At 35.8% G+C, this 23,568-nt stretch overlaps 1 protein-coding gene and 1 long non-coding RNA gene across 5 annotated transcripts in view; both read left to right on the top strand.

Moving 5' to 3' along the window:
• The window catches only part of agap3 (ArfGAP with GTPase domain, ankyrin repeat and PH domain 3), a 179,448-nt gene that overhangs the window by 82,915 nt on the left and 72,965 nt on the right, over positions 1-23,568 (top strand). For all 4 annotated transcript variants that reach the window (XR_009426741.1, XM_059535218.1, XM_059535219.1 and 1 more), the window contains exons 2-9: positions 111-169; positions 2,296-2,383; positions 11,854-11,939; positions 14,301-14,442; positions 14,784-14,918; positions 17,053-17,180; positions 17,799-17,954; positions 22,508-22,591. Coding sequence is in view for 3 of the 4 variants with exons in the window: in XM_059535218.1 (XP_059391201.1) it covers positions 111-169; positions 2,296-2,383; positions 11,854-11,939; positions 14,301-14,442; positions 14,784-14,918; positions 17,053-17,180; positions 17,799-17,954; positions 22,508-22,591 (878 nt within the window). In the remaining variant the exon portion in view is untranslated. The remainder of the gene's footprint in view (positions 1-110; positions 170-2,295; positions 2,384-11,853; positions 11,940-14,300; positions 14,443-14,783; positions 14,919-17,052; positions 17,181-17,798; positions 17,955-22,507; positions 22,592-23,568) is intronic.
• On the top strand, positions 19,498-21,596 carry LOC132124273 (uncharacterized). The gene is made up of 2 exons (XR_009426742.1): positions 19,498-19,994; positions 20,036-21,596. It is a non-coding gene; the product is annotated as an uncharacterized LOC132124273 (long non-coding RNA).

Here is a 23,568-nt window from a genome sequence, read left to right as displayed (position 1 = left end):
GACTGCTTTCATGCTCCAGGGTCACATACCTGTATGTGTATAAGCAATAACATGTAGTGTCAGTGAACGACATCATCACGTACTAAAGTTTTCTGTCTGTTTCGTTCCAGATTCCTTCGTTAACAGTCAGGAATGGACATTAAGTCGATCAGTACCAGAGCTCAAAGTGGTGAGTGATCTTCCCATCTTTTGTCGTGTCATTTTATCTCTTAACTTTATGCCTGTGGACGACTGAATATGTTCAGCAAGCAGTGAGATGTCAGTCACTCTCTGTAATGATATGTCTGCTCATGTCACTCTTTGAGTTATTCTGCTGACGTTCCCTCAGAATAGCCACAAAAGCTCACTGATGCTTCATACAAAATATCACTGTCAAAATGTGACTAGAATAACTCCATTTATGCTATATTCGTTTTTTTACACTGTAAATGGATCTTATAGTAGTACAAAAATATGCAAACAATTATGCAGATCATAGTTTAAGTAGTATCAGTATCAGCTTCATGGAAGAATAATCCAACTCCAGAATCATAATTATCCAATTTAAAAAACACATCTTATTATGAGGCAACGCAATGAAACTACAGCTCATGAAGCTTTTACATCCAGTATTGTCCAAATGAAGGTTCTGTCGTCCTCTTTGTGGCGGCCGCTTGAGTAACTAACTACTCGTCTGGGCTTTTATTATTATTTATTATTAAGCAAGATTATTACTGTTTGAACCTTGTTAACAGTACACACAACCTCCGATGAACCCGAACGCTGTTTAAATGATGACGGAGGAGGATGTTTGGTGTTTTGGGAAAAGAAAGGACAGAGTTTTTCCATTTCCATGACGAAAGCAATATTCGGTGCCCTTATGAAGCTCAAGTTGTCCTAGTGATGCACGATGTACATTGTCAATGGCTGATGTTAGCATTTATTTAATTATTGCCTTTATATATATGTGTGTGTGTGTGTGTGTGTGTGTGTGTGTGTGTGTGGTATTTATATTGTATTTATATTTTTTATTCTCATTTTTTTTTTACTTAGTTAAATTGATTTCCATTTAATGTCTTTTAACTGGTCCTGTGTATTTAGCTGTAATCAATGTACAAATTTTGTAAATAGGTAATTTAAATATTAAAAATTATTATTATTTGCTATTACAATAATAATTTGTAGTATATAATTAAATAATGATTTAATTTATTATTATTATATTTGTAATAATTGTTTATTGATTGTATACATATGTGTATTTAATTGAATTATTGCCATTATTATTGTTATCAAATATCAATATCAAAGTTGCCATTTTTTTAATGGACGTTTAACTTTTTAATTTAATTTATTTTAATTTAATTTAATTGGTCTTGTGTATATCAGAATATATTAGGGTAAACGTTCTGTTAGCATATTAAAATATTTTTATCTGCTATAATAATAATAATAATAAAAATAATTAAATCGTATAATATTATTTTTATTATATATTATATTATTTATTACATATAATAAATTATTAAAGCCATCTTTAATTCATCAATCATTACAAAATGCTTTACAAAAATGTTGCATAAGAGATGTTTTTGCTATTGAGACTTTTAGCTATTATTAATAATACCTTATGATTTAAATGTTAGTTTTGCATATTGGTTAGAATGACTTTAATTTGACATTTTCTATGATGAATTTTGGGGACATTTTTGCAATTCTGTGAAAAGGAATTTAAATATTGAAAATGTGTTCATCAGAGCCGTTTGTCTTGTTAGCTGAAAGCATAATAATAATAATAATAATAACATATAAACTAACATTCAAATTGCAGGGGAAAGTGTAAACCTTTGTGAAGTACTGCTGTTACTTCAAAGAGAGAAAAGAAACTTTATCGGCGCTCACCTAGTCGTTCCTCCAGTGTTTGAGGAGAAAGACGGGTGAATTTGTGCTCATCATGTTTCTAAAGCTGTCTAGGGAACAGCCGGCGTCCCGTGGACTGACAGGCAGAACAGTTGCGTCAGGTGTGAGGAAACTCCTGAAAGCTTGAGGTGTTTGTTTGATGACAGAAGGAAATCCTGGATGCACAACGGATGTTCTCCATCTGTTGGCAGTGAATAGTTGAAGAAAATGATTATTGTCTTGGAGGCAAATGTTCACAAAAACAGCTAGAGCACCTTTAAGTTTTATTAGTTCTTTAATATCCTGAAATGAATCCCATTGATTGTCTTCCAGACAGTCTTCTGTTTGCTTTATGCACCCAAACACTGTCATTTTCTGCTCTATTCCGGCCTGACACATGTCTGTTTCTGCATGCAGGGCATCGTGGGAAACCTGTCCAGTGGGAAGTCAGCATTAGTTCACCGGTATCTGACAGGAACATATGTCCAGGAGGAGTCGCCCGAGGGTGAGTGAGCAGCATGTTTGTCATGGAGCAGACCCTCATATGGTCTTTTGTGCGCTTTATTTATTTCTATATGAACAATGGTGCCCTGCAATGGTTTTAGGTTGACACTGAGGTTAAAAGTCAAATTTTAGACCTTGGTTTTTAATTGCATTAATTACTGTTCAAAAGTTTTGTTTTTTATTTTTATTTATTGAAATAAAATAATACTTTTATTCATAAAGGACTAAACTGATCAGAAGTGACAGTAAAGACATTTATGAGGTTTCAGAAAATTCCCGTTTCAAATAAATGCTGTACTTTTGAACTTCCTGTTGATTTAAAGAATCCTGAAAAAATGGGTTTCCCTGAAAATATGAAGCAGCAAAACAACTTCGATGATAATAAGAAATGTTTCTTAAGCAGCAAATCAGCATATTAGAATGATTTCTGAAGGATCGTGTGACACTGAAGACTGGAGGAATGATCACAGGAATAAATTACATTTGAGAATATATTTAATAAAAAATCAGTTCTTTGAAATTGTAATAATATTTCACAATATTGCTGTTTTCACTATATTTTGGATCAAATAAGCCTTTGGTGAGCATATAAAGGACTTATTTCAAACACACTTAAAAAATGTCACAGACCTTTAAATCGTAGCATATTTATTTAAAGAAATATTCTGGGTTCGATACATGTACATAATTTAGTGAGGGGTTCCTCACTTTGTGTTGTAGGTCATGTACTTATACAATAAGTCTCTTCGAATCGGTTATAAAAAACTTGTTTTGAAAGTATCACCATAGAGCAAACATAAAATGTCTTAACATGTGTCTAGTATGATAACATCACTTACCAACCTTTTCTGAGTAACTTATGTCCAGTTTAATCATCATATCAAGACAGTAAATTTAAGTGTTGGAAGGATAACTAAAATTTGTGTTCATTTTATGTGAAGACAATTTGCAAGAATATCTGTAATGCATAACGAGTAGTCCCACTTCTAAAGGGATGATTTAGACATTTTTTTTGATCTTATAATGTATTGCAGAATGAATTGAGTGCTTTAGCCAAAGTTCTAAGCATCCATGCTATTGTAAATGAGATGTTTGCTGTAAATTTAAAAAAAAGCGTTTTATTTTTAAACTTGCGTTGAAAATGGAGCGTGGTGAAGAAGAGGCACATTGCATAAAATGAAGTAAAATGTTGAGTATCCTGGCCCAGTGGGTTTGGTTGGATGCCTGTATGCACACTAGGGCTGCAACTAACGATTATTTTGATAATCGATTAATCTGTCGATTTATTTTTACGATTAATCGATTAATCGGTTTATGTACTTATATTTTAGTTTTTTCCATTTTTCCCCCCAAGTAAATTATTAATAAATGGTCTGTATCCTTCAGCATAGATTTTTAAGAGATTTTAACCATTTTGCACTGTCATATCCTAATCAAAAATATACCTGGAGTTGTTTTATTGTGTTAGTAATCCTTTGTCGAACTCTTCTGCAATCAGAACACTGACCCATACTCTAGCAAATTTCACAAGGAGATTTAAAATAATGTTTTCACCATGGCAGTCCTTAGAGCTCCTAAAGTAGTTTAACATCCCGAACGAAGCTTATTAAGGAATCTTTCAGAACATATTTTCACGAAGAATAAGGATAAAACAGAATAAAATTGCAGTGCATTGTATTTTATTATTTACTGGGAAACAGCTTTATAGCTTATGCTGTGAAATTGTAAACAATCCTTCGAATAAAGTGCCAGTGACATGAAACCTGAATGGAACTCACAATTTAAAGTAAAATCCATCAGAAGGTTGTCCAGAAAAAAAATTGGACAGTCACACACAAAAAACCTGCTGTGTGAAAAAGAGCAGTGAATACTTAGAAAAAAAGTGCATTTCAAATATCTTTAAACATTTACCTCTCTCATTCAGTCATAATTAGGCTGCACGACTGAATTTTGAAGTGGTAAACTACAAACTGATCACAGAGCATGTTTGTAAAGCTTTAAATGTTAACTGTTAAAAAGCAACGTTATCAGCTTTTACGACTAAACATTTGCAAACAACATTGTACTGGAGAATCTGCACAAATAAAAGTCTTAGGGGCCGTTCACATATCGTGCCTAAAAACGCGTGGAAAACGCTAGGCGCACCGCTTTCTCCTTCTTTCCCAAGCGCTCGCGCAGAAGCGCCCCTGAGGCGTCTGCCTTTGCTAAGCAACCATGACGTGCTCTCTCCTTGAAGACGCGGAAATTTCAGCAAAGGAGAAATGGATTTGCAGCTCAAAAAATCGCTTGCAGTAGCTCTACTACTAAATTTATTTCAAAATGGAAATCCATATACAACTATGATCAGCTGTTCCTTTCATCTTGACTGAGCTTTTAAGGTTGTTACGGGAAAGTATGAAGCTGATTGGTTAGTTCTAGTTCTAATTCACATGACCCGCGATGCGCTTGCAGCATTCTGAAAAGTTGAGATGTTTTTAACTCGATGCGGTGCGGTGTTGGAAATAACGAACTTGAGCGCGCAAAAGACGCGATATGTGAACGTCCCCTTAAACAGTTCAGTAGTGCAGAGTTTACAGGTTACTCTTCTTTTTTGAAGGCTCAAAGTAAAGTACTCCCAGTCTCCCACATCCCGCTAAATGCTGCAGAGGCCCTGTCCCAAATGGCACACTCCGGACTTGTGGACTTCCTCAGAGTCCACACTTCGGTGACGTCATGTAGTGCAGACCTATAGGGCCCTTAGCGCGAGTCCGCGAGGGTGCTTTGAGAGGTATTTTGGGACAGACTCGATCGTCACGCCGGAAACAGGAAGAAGGTCTGGTTGACTTATCCCTCTCCATACGGAGCTGAATAAACTTAAAGGTCATCTCATCAGTCCCTTTATTAGAAAAATATCACAAATATCATTAAACAAATTACAGTCTTTAGCATAGAGAACAGGATTAATTTTAATTTCCCAAATAATATGTCCATGTGAAATACACAGCCTGCTTTTACAGTTCTATAATTGTAAATGCCACCTGGGCATTAGAATAGATGTCATGGTTATTTAAATGATAAATACATTTGTACATAATAATACATAAACTCTTTTTAATTTTGTGTTAAAATTTAACATTAAGAAAAATGTATAGGTTTCAATATTCATACTATGTTTATATGACTCATAAAGCCATGACATTCGGTTCTATTTATGTAATGAATCATAATGCGATCGTATTATTTAACGCGCTATTATTATGTTTTAGATATCAACTGGTCGATAATGTTTGTATAACTGTAAGTAACAACTGGTAAAATGTACGCCTATGTCATAAAAAACATTGATACTTTTACACTGAAATATTCTCTTCTCAGCCATGTTTACAGTCCGTGAGCGAAATATCCTCACATCTGTTGTCTGATTGGTCTTTCGCAAGGATTCCTGGGTAGTTAAAATGCGTGGAGCCTGCTTCTATGCGGGCTTCGCGGAAGACCGCTTCAAGGGTACAAAGGGGGCGCTGCTGAGCACACTTCGGAGCGTTAAAATGCTGAATGGGACGGCCTACGGACTCGTAGACTCGGCGAGCACGCGCATTTCAAGTCCACGAGACCGAAAGTCCAGATGAAGTGCGCGATTTGGGACAGGGCCAGAGACGCTGTTCGGGAAGCACGTGACATAAAATTAGGGATGCACCGAAATGAAAATTCTTGGCCGAAACCGAAAACCGAAAAAGAGAAAACCAAGGCCGAAAACCGAAACCGAAACACCGAAAGAAATTATCCCAATTATTAGTACCATTGCATTTATTGCTATGACCGTGTACTAACTTTACTAAAATTAAAACATTGCAATTGCATAAATTAATATTAAAGTTTCAAAGATAATTACAATTACATAAATTATAAAAAAAACATAAAAATGCATAATTACAAATTATGCAAATATTTATTAAGCACATTGCAACAATGCACAGTATAAAATAAAATTCAAACTAAAATTTAATCCCACTCATCTGTATATTAAATAATAATGTACAGGCCTACTGGCCTGCAGAAAGGTTTTAAAATTAACTGTTCTCTCATAAAAAGTGCATTTAGGTGAAGAGCATTTGAAATTTTTCTCTGTAGTACTAGAAAGTGCATTACTTCTCCAGTAGGCAAGACTGTTATCACTTCTGGGGATGGGGACTTCAGACAGATAACCATCTAGCTGTTGAGCAGTTGAGCTTGTCATCTGCCTGACATTTGAGAAATATTTGAGAGAGTGTATTTAAATAGGGCCAGGGCATAAATAAACATTTTTATCAAATTAAAGCAGAAATCTAGCAAAGAATCTAGCAGAAATATGGCTACAATCTGATATTATGCATGTATATGTATATGTGTGTGTATTAGATATGCAGAGACGAGTCTTTTTTTTTTTTGCGCTCTGTTCTCAGTCTCCTGCGCTTGGCGCTTCTCCGTCTCCACGCGGGTTCTCCGCATCCAGCGCGGCCTGGAGCATTTCTCGTGTGCTCTGCCATATTTCCGCGTCCAAGTAATGGTCTTTATAACGCGGATCAAGCACATTCGCGATGAAGTGCGGAGGATCCGATAAGATCTCAGTGAGACGTGTGCTAACAGACTCTATAAGACTGTACTTTTCTTTGTTTTCACTTCGTGGTCCGTCTCAATCTCTTTGTTAGGAGACGCTTTAGTGCTGCGAATAAAGGAATAAGAATAGAGAGAATGTTCTCTATTAAGACCCACTGGTGTGAAGTGAATGACGCGGGGAGCTCGTGGTCTGCGCTATGCAGGTGCACGTGCAGGTCGCGGTTTCTGTTTGCGTCATCATAACATTTCGGCCGTGTTGTTTCGGTAATAAAAGTGTTTCGGCCGAAAACCGAAAATGCACTTTTTGGCCATTTTCGGCCGAAAATTTTCGGTGGCCGAATATTCGGTGCATCCCTACATAAAATGAGGCCAGCTATTGGCTATTCGCTACTTCTCCTGCTGTACTGGCTGAGTAAAACCTCCGGTGGCTCATTACTGCCACACTTTGGTCACCGCAGATTTGAAATATGCACGAAATGAGCCGCTTATGGCAAATAAAAGTTATTTAGCAACGAATCGATGACTAAATTAGTTGACAACTATTTTAATAATCGATTTTTATAGATAAAATCGATTCGTTGTTTCAGCTCTAATGCACACTGAGTTTCTCTTGAAGGAAGCAGGCGCTCAGGAGCCTGTTAGGACTTGTTTTTTCATTCGGCTTTATTTTTATTTTTTATTTTATTTTTGTTTTTTCATTCATTTTTTTATTGACTATTTATATATTATTACAAATGAATGGCAATCATGTTTTATAATAAAGCTTGTGCTCTAACATGTCTTTAAAAAAATACAATGATGTGGTTTTATAAAAGATACACTACCGTTTGAAAGCTTGGGGTTGTTAATTTTTTAAATATTTTTAAAAGAAGTCACTTATGCTCAGCAATGCAGCATTTATCGGAACAAAAATACAGTAAAAAATATATTATTACAATATTCACAATTACTACTGTTTCTATTTTTAAAATGTAATTTATTCCTTTGATGCAAAGCTGAATTTTCAGCATCATAACTCTCCAGTCTTCAGTGTCACATGATCCTTCAGAAATCATTTTGATTTGCTGCTCAAGAAACATTTCTTATTATTGCTATTATCAGTGAAAAAACAGTTGTGTTGCTTAAATTTTTATTTAAAAAGTTTTTTTTGAGGGGATGTTTTTGATGAATATTTTTGATAATATTTAAAACATATATATTTTGAAATACATTTCCTGTTACTTTTGATCAAATTAATGCATCCTTGCAAATAAAAGTATTCATTTCTTTTAAATTAAAATAAATTAATTAATTAATGCATTTAGCAGACGCTCTTATCCAAAGCAACTTATAGTGCATTCAGGCTATACATTTTTTACCTAACGTGTTCCCTGGGAATCGAACCCACAACCTTGCGCTGCTAACACAATGCTCTACCACTTGAGCCACAGGAACATAAAATCTATTTTTATTATTTTAAAACCTTTAAGACATTCAAATGGTAGACGTTCTCGGGTTTATTAAGCAAAGCTTGACTGAAATTGACTGTAATTTCTCTTCATCTTAATTTGTACTCGGTCATTGGCTCCTGCACAGACGATGCTCTGAGTTTCCATGCCGATGCACCGCCTCTTCGATTGCTCCGGTGTTGCCATGGCAACAGAGGGTCAGGCAGCCTAGACTAGCGTGTCATCAATCCTCAGCATTTACTTTTGAGTGACGGCGGAGAGATGAAATGTTTACCAGCTGCCCCTCTGAAATCTAAATTAGAGATTAGAATCATAACGACAGATTCCTGAAGACCCAAACCAGGGCTGAATTTCAAAGTTGGAAAAAAAAAGCCTCGCACACCTCTGCTGGTGACAGTCAGGCTGAATTTCTTTTTGTTATTTTCTTTTTAGCCTTTGCAGCAAAAACTGAGAGATGAAAAACATCTATTTTGCACCTCTTTCTGTCAAATGTCTGAATGAGCAGGAATCTTTGCTGGAGGGATTTTTGTTCTGTCCTCTCTTGACATGTTCAGACATGCCCTTTCTGGCTCCAATGCAATTATCTCCTACTTTAAAAGCTTCAGTGAATGTGCTAGGGGTAAAAGCAGTTATACTCAGCTCTTTTCAATTAACAACTGTTTTTCAGTGGTGCTTCTTGATTCAAGAATTATTGCACATATTTTAGAGTTGATAGATAGAGTTTGAACATGTTGATTTCTCAAATCGTGGACTTTTGGAAGAAGTAAAAGTGATTTTCCCTTGCATTTTTTTTTATAATTTATTTTTGCATTGAGAGTGTGCAATATTAACAAAAAATGATGTTGAATTTTTTTTCCAATAATGGATAATTAAACATTATTTTGCTTAATGTGTTGTTGTTTTTTTGTTTTTTTTATGCTGGTAAATAAATAAATATGACACTAAAACCACCAGTAGGTGTTGGGGAGTGCCTGTCTTAATAATTAATAAGTGATTCATTGAATCTCATTCAAATGATTTATTCAAATGGTTGATTCATTTAAAAAACTTCATGAGTAGTCTTTATGAATGGACTATTGAATCATTGGCTCAAATGATTCATTCGAAAACAGATTCATTTGAGAATGAAACCACAATGTTTCTCTGAGATGCACAAATGTACTGTTTTTGTTGGCAAAACAGATTTTTTTTAACCATTGTATAAAGTTAATATCACACAAAGCCATTTTGCATATTTATTGTGCTTGCATGTGTATTCATATTGGCCAATATGAACATATTGTTCACTTTGTCATGTTAGAGCAAAAACTATGCTGAATCTTTACACGTTTTATTTAGCTTTTGGTCTCAAGGGAAGCATTGATGGAGTTAAAATATCTCGGGACACAGGTGGAGTAATTAGAAGTGTAGTGTGCTTGGCGTAATGGCTTTATAGACAACATCTCTCGTTTGATATGAGGTCGCTGGCTGAAATCTCTACAGGGTCATGTTGTGTTTCACTTTGCTATTATTAACATCCCTCAGCACTTCGTCAGGCTCTACTTCAGAGCCCTCTGTGAACCTCTTAATGCCAGTTTACTCCAGAGGTCACTGAACTTGGAAGGAAGGATTTGTTATGTGGCACAAACTTCAGCAGCTTCCAGTCATACACTGTGCAACAAGCATTCAATCATTATTGTTTCCCAATAAAAGGTGCTCAGGAGTGACAAAGCTCCATCATGCATTTCCCAGGAGAAAATAGAGTTAAAGTGAAGGCAGGTCATGTGCTTAATGAACTGAACTGAATGCTGACTACTTTAGAGTGAAATAGTATGCATTATGCTTCATTGTCACATTTTCTCATCACGTTGCATGTCAAGGGTGTCCAGCTCTAATTGCTCTGCATTTTTAATTCGATTTTTTGTAATACCTTTTATCCTCAATTTTTGGCAGTCAGGTCAAATAATGGATCAAAACATGTAAAATAGTCAGTAAAATCACTTCATGTTTATTCATCACACTGGAAATGGAAAGTCAAGTAAGGTTCATTACATTTTGCATAATATAGCTCCCTCATGAACATTGTTCACAATCACAGCAATTCAATTTGTTTTGCTGTCTATTGCTTTAATAATGGTTTAATTATTAAAATATAGTTATTAATAATTATTTAGATTTAAAATAATTATATATTTAGGAATATATATATATATATATATATATATATATTCATACATACATATTCATACATATACACACACGGTAATATTATTTATTTATCTGTTTGTTTTTCATCACTATTCTTACATTAAAACACTTGTTTTTAAATTATTACAATTATGTATTTAATTTTCATGTAACATATTAATAGTTTATTATTATTTAATTATTCATTTATTATATAGATTTTTAATTAGCTAAGATTTAATAATTTTGAATAAATTTTTTAAATAGAAATTAAGATAATTCTAGTGATTTGTCAAATAATTTATTATATGCTCATATTTTTGTTTAAAATAGTTTTTTATTTCTTTTACAAATAATGTATTAATTTAAATATTGTTAATTTTGTATATTTCTATTTTGTGTTATTTACATTTTTATAATGATATTATAATTCTGTCAGCTAACATTGTTACATAACTTCTGTACCAAGCCACTGTAACATTCTGTGCCTTTCAATGGCTTTTTATTTAAATTCCTAAGTTAACACTCTCAGGTGAAGTTCAACCAAATTGAGCCTCTCCAGGCTATTCATAAATTCTATTTCCTTGCCTTTTTAACCTGTCGTAATCTGTCAAGATCTCACCGTTCCTCTTTTGTCCTCCTAGGAGATTACCATAAGGCAAGTTTCATTCGGCTCCACAAACTTTCATAATATAAAAAAGTGCAATTTAATTTGAGGGAATCTCAATGGCATCAGAGTTCTATCAGCTTTCAGCGCCAGCAGCTTTGAGGAACGAAAAAAAACAACCCACATCAGTTGAGAAGGGAATAAATGAAGGGTGAAAAATCTTACTGCTGGTGTCGAAATAACTAATTTCATTTGTTGGCTGCTATTTCTTTTTTATCAGTTGCTCTACTCTGTTAACAGAGATTCCCATGTTTCCGTGTGCTCTATAATGAAGCAGGAGCGATGGGCGGCACTCTGATGGGTTTAATCATTAGTCATGTTCAACACATTCATCCCAAACACTCATTTACACGCTCACTAACTCATTGGCTCTTTCTTCCCTTTCTCCATCCCTTGTCCAACACTCCACAATTGCCACAAGGTATGTGTAAGCTGAAAATGAGAAATGTTTGTGCATTCAGATTGATGGAGCTGGAGGGAGTTCCTCAGGGGTATATCTTCAGTCCCTTAATATTGATGGCATTGACGTCAGTGGCACACTGCCTGCTGGTAAATGAGCTTCAGAGAGGACCATGTTGTAGAAACAGTATAAGTAATGTTATTTTTTTGTTCTTGCAGGAGGGAGGTTTAAAAAGGAGATTGTGGTGGATGGACAGAGTTATCTCTTGCTGATCAGGGATGAAGGCGGCCCACCAGAACTGCAGGTAATCCTCAAGTTAAAAAACTATTAAATAAAAACTATTATAGTTTTTCATTTATACTAAAATTTATTTTAGCATTATTTATATGCTATTATAGTATTTATTCATATTTTGATAGCAATATTTATTTTTATTTTTTTATTTTCATTTTATTTTTGTAATTTTAGTAATTTTATTGTTTTAGTAATTTTATTGTGCGCTATTGTCATTTTTATTTAAATGTTTTTATTTAGCTTCTTTTAAGCCATTTTTATTTTAGTTTTAGTAATTTTAGTACTTCAGCTTCATCTTATTTGGGCTAGTTGCCAAGACAAAAAAAACATTTTTTTTTTTTCGTTTTATTTTTAAGCTTTATTTCAATTAACGAAAACAGTTTAAGCAGTTTTAGATTTTGTTAACAATACTTCAAGAAACGTCTAGTTGTTCCTTTAATTATGAAGCTTTATTGAAAAATTTGATTAAAATTTAAGATATAGAAAGAATAATTATTATTCTGTCCTCATTTCTCATGTATTTTCAAAATGGTATGACTTTATTTCTTCTGTGGAACACAAAAGGAGATGTTATGAAGAATGTTCATGCTGCTCTGTTCCATAGAAAACTGTTTGTGCAACAAGATATATAGTGACCAATGGTTATTGAGGTCCAGAAAAGGATGGAAAAGCATCATAAATATTGTCATTAATATTTATAAAATACAATAAACTGATAACAGTTCACATTATGGCAGATAACCAATAAATATGCAAATTCGCATTGAATTGCAATATTAGTTAAGTAAGTTTAAAAATAAATTATTTCATATGTTCCAAATTAATTTATATATGACAACATATTTTTAGATTTGCTAAAAATAACATGTAGCAGTGTTATTCAATTATTAGTGTCTTTATAGATTAACGTAGAGTGTTTAAATGACTGCAAAGGTAAACTAAGTTTAAAAATATGGAAATTAACATCCTTATTGGTCGTTGTATGCTTTCACTGTATGGAAAAGAGCATCGTGAACATTTTTTAAAATATCTCCTTTTGTTCTCCACTGAAGAAAGTAATTTTTTTTTTTTCTTTCTTTCTTTTAAGGACATTTTCTGGTCATGTAAGGACATCTAACTGTATATTTTGTGGATACATTTTTTTTACATATTGCCATGTTAAGTACTAGCAATACACCAAACACATTAATTATCTTGTTCAATTTGCAGCTCCGGGTGCTGCATGCTGACACGGCGTTACAATAATTGATGATATCCGAGGAACTAAAATTTTTCGCAAGTTGAGAAAAGCAGAGAACGGTCCTAATAGCTACTAAAATATTCCACAAATGTGTCACACAGTCCTCATTCCCCCAGCAGAGAGCGGGATGTGGGACCGCGTCGAGATGAACCGCTGTACTTACCCCATGGGACCCATTTCAGGATGGCCCTGTTTCCACATTTTGGTGCGGCTCAGTGTAATTATAGTCTGATGGTTCTCATGGCAGCTTTCAGCCGTGCCGAGCGGGGATGAGGACTCACTTCCTGTGTTGGGGGAACGAGGATTTCAAGTGAAACTCTTCTGCCAGTGTAGCTCCTGGTGGAATAGCGGCGATAATTATTCTCTGTTAGTCTGTGTTCCATTTAGCTGGTTTTATGGTAATGTATAATTGATTAGAATGCAAATTACCACAGGAATTTGTAATGTGGCCCTTCAAATTTAAAGCAGACGTCAATGAGTGCGTCTCAGGGCTTCGAAACAATTCCAGTTACTGGTCGTGTAATTTATCCATGATTAGAATTATTCTCCTACAGAATCAAAAACAAATAGAGGAATAACTCACACGTGGGCTTCCGTAAACAACTAAGTTTGCTTAAAATTACTCAGTAGCTGTTCAGATAGATAGATAGATGGATGGATGGATGGATGGATGGATGGATGGATAGATAGATATTTTTAGAGGCTTTTAGATAACTAAAACTGAAAAAAAGCACAAACATTTGCTACTTAAACATTAAATGAAAATAAAATATATTTTTTAAATATTTCTACTAATTTCCAATGGAGAATTTCTTTAGTTTGGTTTAATTTGATGTTATAATAAAATAATTCTAAATTATAATATGAAATGTGATTTATTTTTATTTTTACTCAAGCCTGTTAAATACAATTATTAATTTCTGTCAAAATATAAAACCTACTGACCCCAAATTTTCTTAACATATTACTAAATACACACAAAAAAAAACAAAAAAAACACTGATTCAAAATATTACTACAATATATTATAATATATTTTCATGTGGAAAGAATAAGTAAAATCTGATGGCTCAGTCAAAAGAAGTTATTTCGTGATGGTTGGATTGATACGGTTTTGTTGACGTGTTTCAGTTTGCTGCCTGGGTGGACGCGGTGGTGTTCGTCTTCAGCTTGGAGGATGAGATCAGCTTCCAGACAGTTTATAACTACTTCCTGCGTCTCTCCAGCTACAGGAACACGGCAGAGGTTCCCATGGTGCTGGTGGGGACGCAGGGTGAGTCATAACACCATCACCGACAGTAGAACACAGGACACGTAAAACATGATGTGCACTTGTTTTCATTAAATCCGCCATGGAAGTCTCACACTTAGTCATCTTCTAAAGGTGACGGAATGGTACATTTGTCTTACTTTAACAAAGCAGAAGGATAAAAAGACTCTTTCTTACACATTCACCCAGTACAGTTTGCAAATTGCTCTTTGATGAAATGCATAGTTAGCAATTATGAACATGTAGATGCTTTACGGTCATTATGTGTGCCGAAGAGCTACTTTAAAGAAATAGTACACCCAAAAATGAATATGCTGTGTCTTATCCCATTATATGATTTTTAGATGCCATCAGCGCTGCCAACCCAAGAGTGATAGATGACGCTCGGGCTAGGAAGCTGTCCAATGACCTGAAACGCTCCACGTATTATGAAACTTGCTCCACCTATGGTCTTAACGTGGAGAGAGTCTTTCAAGATGGTGAGATGCCCTTTGTGATAACCAGTGTCTCTAAACGCTGTATTAAGAGTTAAAGTATTTATCCTCAGGTGTGAGTTTGCTAACCTGGTTTGCAGTTAAAGGGATAGTTCATTACCCCATGATTTACTCACCCTTAAGCTATCCTAGGTGTATATGACTTTCTTCTTTCAGATGAATACAATCAGTTACATTAAAAAATGTCCTGCCTCTTGAAAGCATTATAATGGCAGTGAATGGTGGTCGAGATTTTGAAGCCCAAAAAAGTGCATCCATCTATCATAAAAAGTGCTCCACACGGCTCCGGGGGGGTTAATTACGGCCTTCTGAAGTGAAGTGATGCGTTTGTGTAAGAAAAATATCCATATTATCCCTCTGTAAAGGAAGTACACAGTACACAGCCGTCTTGGACTGAAGTACCTTATTGCTAATGAAATTATTTTGGTAATACTTTTTTGTGAATCCTGTGTGAGCATGAATAATTCCGAAAGTATGTTTGTGAAGACATTATAAGAATGTTTTGAGGTTAAAATCTAACAGTTAAAAATAAAACAAAAAATGTATCAAAGCCAGTGGAATTATCTAAAAATGTTTCAAATAAATGGGCTTTTGACCAATTATCCAGAAGTCCATTTTGAATATTTTTTCAATAATTAAAAATAACAATTTAGAAAAATAACAATAGTAATAATTATTATTATTAATAATTATTTTTGGTATAACAACAAAATCAATAACGATATTTATCATTGTTATTATTTTTATTTAGATAGACTTAAACTTTTTTTAATGAATTATTATTATCAATGTTATTTTATAATGCATTATTATTATTTTTATTACTGTTACTACTATAATAACTACTAGCATGTTATGTTTTATTGTTGTAGTCTAATGATTGTTTTATTATGTCAAAAAGCAGAGGTAAAGCAATAATTACAAATCAGTTAAAACATTAATTTCATGCTGTTTATCAGACAAAATTGTTGGTATCATCATAAAACAACAAAAGTGATCAATATCACTTTTATCATATCAGCAGATTTTATGGATTGGTTGTGAGACATTCTGAATGCATCATCATGCATTGTTCTGTCTTTCCTCTGGATCCTGCTTTTATCTCCTCGTCTAACAAAGAGCGTGTTTTTACGTCGGTAGTGGTTAGTGCATTTATGAACAATCCTGAAAACCAGCTGGAATATCAGTGGCACTCTTTAGTTCACTGATAGCGCTCTCTTCCGCCCACTGTCGTCATGTGGCATTAATGTATCGCAGCGTAAGCTGCAGAAATCTGCCCACAAATCTCTTTTGTGTGCCTCTAGCCACCTGCTCGAGGTAGAGTGGTTTCACAGCACCTAGAAATACATATTACATAAGAATTCATCCAGCAGCCGTACAGTAATCTGGCATCGATGCTCTATATATCCATGTGAGACTTCCTCCCATGGTTGCAGGGGCTGCGATAATTCCAGCAGCTTTATTGCTCTGCAGTGTTGCAGTTTCCTCCGCACTGAATAATATCATAGGGGTCAGGACTGATTTCTCTCGTCCCTGCCTTTATTGCCGGGTGTTGATGATTGCTGTTTTCTCCTGCGTGTAATTGCCTCCTCTAGCTGCATTTGAAATAATTAAGAGACAGAGATGTGCTTGTTGTCTGGAGACTTTGTAGTCGTATTTATGCTTGTTGTCATAAATAAGTTCCCATATGCATACTGTAGTTGGTTATATGCAGGACTAAAACAACAAAACAGCTAGTGTCTAGACTACCTGTGCAAAACATGTTAAATTGCATTTATTTTAACGTTTTAGCACTTTTTTTATGATAAAATATGTATTTAAATTATATATTTTTTAAATTCATCTTAAAAAGTAAAACTAATATACACACTTGCATGCTTTACACTATAGTTTAAGTCAAGAGTCTATAAATACAATAAAATTATGCAATTTATTCTTGTGATGTTGTTGTTGTTTTTTTGAAACCATGATACATTCAGTGTTCTTTTAAGAATAGAAAGTTCAAAAGTAGAGTATTTGTTTGAAACGGAATCCTTTTGTAACATTATGAATGTATTTACGGCTAATCTTTTTAATGCATGGATTGCACAGTTGTGATATTTATGATGTGTGATTGCAGTTGCTCAGAAAGTGGTGGCACTGAGGAAAAAACAGCAGCTTTCGATTGGTCCGTGTAAATCTCTGCCCAACTCTCCCAGCCACTCGTCCGTCCCAGCCGCGTCTATCCCCTCTGTACACATCAATCAGGTGAGTCTGGGGCATTTGTGCTGATCTAGGATCATATCATATCTATCAGCTCATTCATCCAAAACTTGTCCTGAAGCAGCTAATATGTCAACTGCAAGCTGAATCACAGAGAAAAGAATTGGCTTGTTGTTATTCAGAAGGCACATATTTCAATTCTGAAAATGTACCATGGTAACAATATTTCCCACCAAACTTAAAACAAATCTGCCATCACAAATAAGTTAAATACAGAAATGTTTATTTTACAACAATTTCACAACAGTGAGTATAATTTTAGAAGCTGATATTTAAGGCAATAAATGGTTTACCCGGGGTATTAAGTATGCAAAAAAGCCAAATGTGGTATCAAAATGCAATTTTCTGATGTCTTACTGCACACTCAAAAGTGCTTTCCTATCACCGTATTTCTATGCATAGTACAAGAATGAAAATTGAGATGGAAGAAGAGGCCTTTATGAACTTTAATAAACTGTATAAAATGTGCTGCCCATCAAATTCCCCAAATTCATGCTGATAATATTGTTTACTATATCTGTCTTGCTCCTTTCCTTTTCTTAATTGCTTTCATCTATCTATCCATCAATCTATGTATCCCCATTCCCTCTCTGTCTGTTTCAGGCTGCTAATGGAGGAGGCACGTTCAACGATTACTCCTCCTCCGTTCCCTCCACCCCCAGCATAAGCCAGAGGGAAATGCGCATCGAGACGGTGGCCGCCTCCAACACTCCCACGCCCATCCGCAAGCAGTCCAAACGGCGCTCCAACATCTTCACAGTAAGTATGAGGCAGCTAATGCAGAGCACCACGCACTCCCACTACTGAGAGTGCTGGACTTCCCCTGACTGCAGATCTCCCAGCAGCCCCTGTTGCTTTCAAACAGCCAGTGAGCTAGAGAGAAGCTGTTTCTAGGTCTGCAGTGAGTGGGTCTGCCCTTAGGTCTCATCACCCCCTTCCCCTCAAACCCAGGGCAGTGGAGGGCAAAGCCAGAGAGCGTAATGCCATCTCTGACCACAAGAGGGAGGTATGGAGCTGAGTGTAACCGAATCCCTCCTGCCTCTGCTACCACTGAAGCGCATGACCACATGCTTTTTATAGCTACATATTTCAGTATACGCAGAGAGGCAAGCATTAAAATGACAGATGTTTAGGAAAAGGAAAGACACTTGGATTTAACCTAATTTTAATTTGCCTCGTCCTTTATACACTGTAAATCTAAAAGCTTTACACCAAGGGAACTTAGCTTTTTATCTTCTCTGGATTTGAATACCTGCCCTCCCCGATACTGATGTTTTCCCTGTGCCCTTCCTAATTTCACTGTGTCAATCAGCAGAATTCCCTTGCAAGCCCCGCCCCCTTCTCTTCTTTAACAGACATTCACCTAGCGTGTCTTTCCGTTGGAGCCAGACAGAGAGAGAGGCAGAGCCACACACACACTGTACTAGCAACACCAACATCTGCAATCTAACCAATCAAGATCCACCATTGTCCATTCAGCCAATCACCAACCCCCCTCCCCCCAAACCAATTGAATTTGCCCCCATTCCCACCCCCCAATCTCTCCTCCAATCAGAAGGATCGCGCAAGGTGATTAGGCTGCTCTTGTGCTAGCTTCCCCTGTCCTCTTTCTCCCTCCCTCCCTGCTAGGTCGTGTCTAACCCCATCCACGCGAGACACGACGCTCTGCCGGTGCGCATAACGGAGCCGAAGCACGCCACCTACCCCGTCTGGGTGTCCGAGTGGCAGAGCGAGCGGGAGTTTCAACTCATGACCTTCTGAGGAGCCGGACTCACGGTGTGGGCGGGAACAGGGGTGAGGGTGGGGCGGGAGAGTGGGAGGAGCCAGTCCAAGGAAGGAGGGGCCACGCAGCCTCTCAACAACATACAGAAGATGGCCGGGGGATCTGGATCGGCTACTAAATGTCCCCTTACGAACGACATCTCCAACCAGTAATCTCATTGGCAATTGGATCGTTTCAGCCACTCCGAGCAAAATTTTCAGAAATAGCATGCAAAAAATGAGGAAAGCCTTTATTTTGTGTTTGCTAGCTGACCACTAGAGTTTTCGGCAGCTTTTTTCAAAGTCATATACATATAATTTATGTTAGATATTATATTTTTGGTTCCAAGTCAAGAGTGGCCTTATAATCATAGACTTTTTAATCGTAGTGAAAGAGTAAACTTGTTACCTAGTAGAGTGAAGAATATAATTTGGACAGTCACCTACAAAGAAAGAAATATATATATATATATATATAAATGCATGTGTGTGTGTGTGTACATATACATTCATATATATATATATATATATATATATATATATATATATATATATATATATATATATATACACATACTCACACAGACAGACACAGTCTCACACACACACACACACACACATATATATATATATATTCAGATATATAAATACCAGTTCAATAAATTAAGGTAAGACTGGATGAAAAATTTAGAATTTTTTGTTTGCAATCAGTAACAAATAATTTTGTCCCATACTAAATAAAAAATGTCATATTTACATTTTAAAGAAAGCCATAATTCAATATTTTGTGAAAGATATTATAAAAAAATAGTTACTTTTTAAAAATATAAAGACTAAAGCTCATGTTATTATTGAATAATATAAAGAACAGTTTGCCGATTTAGTAATATTTTCTGTCACCTCATAACATTCTCACATTAATATCATTTCATAAGTGTGTGTCTTTGCCACTAGATGTCAGCAGAGGACAGGAAACTAAGCACAGTGCTTCCATGATACCTAAAACGACCATTCAGATATTTTTGTCATTGGTCTAATGTGGCATCTGTTTATTTTTCATTCTGTGAGAGGACAGGAAGAGCGAAGGTGTTTATTTTATTTCATCTTTTCTCGACACATCATCACTATTTTGCCCTGTAAAAAGCCAATAATCATACTACATCTGCCATCATCTCCAATATAGATGTCTACGCATTTTTTGCGATCCATTGCTTCCCCAACCCCCTCTACAATTTTTCTGTCCACGCTCCCCGTGACCAAAGTGTTGAACTGTTTTTGTCGATATTTCCAGATTTGTTCTTCTGTTTCCAACCTTTCTTCAACTAAAAGGGCTTTCCAGCTTCTCCTCAATTAGACGAGCCCTTGATGGTGTTGGTACGACCGCAGTGCATTATGGGAGGGGGTCCTCAGTGAGGACGAGCAAAACAATCGCTGCTTTATTCCCCCTAATAGCCCGCATTGCATCGTGGGTATCACCATGGCTTTCTTGGACACTTGCCCCTTGGCAGCCATGGTTGAGTTTAAAGGACATTTGGTTGGACAGAATAAAGAGAGATTTCGAACTTGCGTTACATGAACACACTGAACTGAATCATAATCAATCATTTTATTGCTAAATTTTCATCGTGCACTGAACAAACCCAGACAATAGCCATCAACAACGCCCAAAATTTAATCGAAAGGATGCTTTTAACTCAAACGGACAGAACTTTTTGCAGTTATTCCGACCACTTTGCCAAGATATTCTGTTTTTCCTATTTATTTTGCCTGTCTTTCCTTTGAGTTCTGTGTCTGATGGGTTAGTTTAGCTGGTCACACTTCACACCGAACGACACAAAACTGCACCCCGCGTCTCCCGTGTCATCTTTATTAACAAGACCGCAGCTTTGTGAACCATGTCATACTGGAATGTGATGCTAGTCGAGGTCCTGATGCTGCACGGTCAGCATAGCGACGGATCCCTCAACAATAAAAAGATGTGAATCCCGATTCCGGATGACATAGCTTACTTGTTCGTGCCGACTGATATGCTGACCACCATTCAACTGTGAAACTAACATGATGTCACATGACGCCCTGAGACGTCACATTGCGTTGTGATGCATTTATAAAGCTGTGCGTTTAGTTGATTCAGGTGCCACCGTGACGCCCGGATGCGGTTTCTTCGCTCGGTGTGAAGTCTGAACAATATGAAGGCCTTCATAGACGTAGAGAAGCGTGACAGAAATGCACCGACTTGTATGAATGTAGTATCTATTTGTGACCCAGAGCCATTATTTTGTTCTTTTGTTGAATTGTTTTTGCTTTTTCATTTTTTTTTAATTTCATGACGATGTGCCGAGCTGAAATTTTCCATGCGTTGTACACTGTTTAATTTTTTTTTCATTTAATCATTCAATAATGGACAAATATAGACTGCCGTATATCTTGTATTGAATTTGATTTCCAATGGTATTCTATAGAAAGTATATTCTATACATATATGAGATATATGAAACAGCGCCTCTTTAGTCAAACTCTCTCTTGTGGGAACTGCAATGTGTGGCTCTGCCTGTTGACTATTTCCACGTAAACCTGTGACTTGATTTGTATGGTGTCTGTATATATCCAAACGAAAAAAATAAACTGTTGAAAAATACACATTAGCCTAGTTTATTTGAGTCGATCGTGAAACTTTCTCTCTCTCTCCATTTGCGAATGAGCGCCACATGTTGATTCGTATGAGACCATAATGTTGTCTGTGGGGTATGAATGCTCATTCATGTTGCATTGTGGGTCGTTTTGAATGAGAGAATCCATTGTTTAACGTTTATTCTTTCCCTAAAGTCATTTCCAGCCACTGGAAACCAAAGGACATCTTGAAACCCAGAGCTGAAATGATGTATTAATGAATTCCCTAACCTTTTTCTCTTGATTTTGCTTTGTTTGAAATGTTTGTGAATCTAACCCTAATTCTGAATCTTTTTTTTTAATTCTCATCTGACCTGTTTATCTGATGATTCAACAGGCGGAAGCTGTTGGAAAAAATGCACTGTGTTAATTTCTTCTTGTTTCCCCTCTGCTAACCTTTCTCACATTTGTATATAAAGCTGCATTTAATGTTCTTGTATTGATTGAATCTGATGCTTCTGTGGTTGGTAAAGCCACAGGGAGGCGTCAAAGATCACAAAAGAGCTCTTGTGGGGGTTTAGTTCTGACTTCCTGTGTTTCGTTATTGGTCGAACTTGATATTTTCCGTTGTCGTTTTGTTCTGTGTGTCTGTCCTGGTCTGTGTTAATATATATTTCTATATACTGCACGTTCAATGTGCTGCTGTATGTTTGCACCGTTCTGCTTGCGCGTTTATTTGAGCCTTTTTTTTGCGATTTTATGTTGTCCCCCACGACACACACCAATACTCACTTCACTTTACATACACACACTTCACACACACAATAGAGTTAAGGCACAACTCACACACACACACACACACACACACACACACCCTCCCCACCTCCATGTGCATTCCCAGTTTGTTCTCTGGACTGATATCTTGTCTTGTTTCTTTGCAGTCATGGAAAGCCAGTGATCAGACAAAGAGCATTGAGAATAAAACTGACAGTATAGGGAGTGGAAGGGCCATACCCATCAAACAGGTACGTCACCACATTCATACACTCATTACATGAGGTAAGTACACTGTAGACTGTTTATGACGATTAGTCAAATGTCAGTATCTTAAGTAGTGATTTTGTGTGTATATATGATTTGTGTGAGTGTGTTAGCACTAAAAGAGCATGCAAACTTTTGAAAGACTTGAAATTATGAACTTGCTTTCTTTAGTTTTTCTCAGTCAGTTTCTTTGTGCGACCAACAGATGTCAGTGTAACACAGTTCACTTTATGTTTGCTTCTTCTATGGAACCCGTTTTCAGTAATGTTGGTAGTTGATATGCAGAATGCTGAATTGTATGTTTATCATTATAATTATATTATGTATATTAGAAAGATATATGTAATATGCATACCACAATAATTTGGCAACTTACTCTTTGCTCCAAAATCTTTTTTGTGAATCAATCGCAACATTATAAGAAATTGGTAGGAAATATAAATTGTCTTTGAATCCTTAAATTTCTATTATTTAGTGTTTATTTTAGGTTTATATTGGATATATAGTTTTAGATTATATTTATATATATTTTTTATTTTTTTATTATTATTATTATATTTATATATGATTTGTATATCATGATTTCACTGAATTTGATTAAAAACTGTGTGTTTTTTAGATAATGTATAGAAACTTTTGGCAACCTTTAACATTCAGGAGAAGGACATTTTTTTTTTTTCATTGTATGAGTTTGAACTGAAACTGAATTCTGTTAAATTAAATGCCCAAATAGAGCTAATGTGGTTTTGAAAGGATTCATCTTGGTAATTAGCAGTAGTTCTTGACGGAGTAGCTGTCAAATATTTATTTTTCTTTGGTAGAGTTGTTTTTTTTTGAGCCTCTGATTCAATTTTCAAATGAACCCTAGCCTTAACCTTTATCCCCTGCCAGAGATTAGCATTGTTCACATTGAACAGACATCACCCCCATGACAAGCGTCACAAGCAACCTCTGACTTTAA

Source organism: Carassius carassius, chromosome 42 (assembly GCF_963082965.1).
Source record: "Carassius carassius chromosome 42, fCarCar2.1, whole genome shotgun sequence".
Lineage (NCBI taxonomy): Eukaryota > Metazoa > Chordata > Actinopteri > Cypriniformes > Cyprinidae > Carassius > Carassius carassius.
This window is presented reverse-complemented; position numbering and strand designations above follow the sequence as displayed.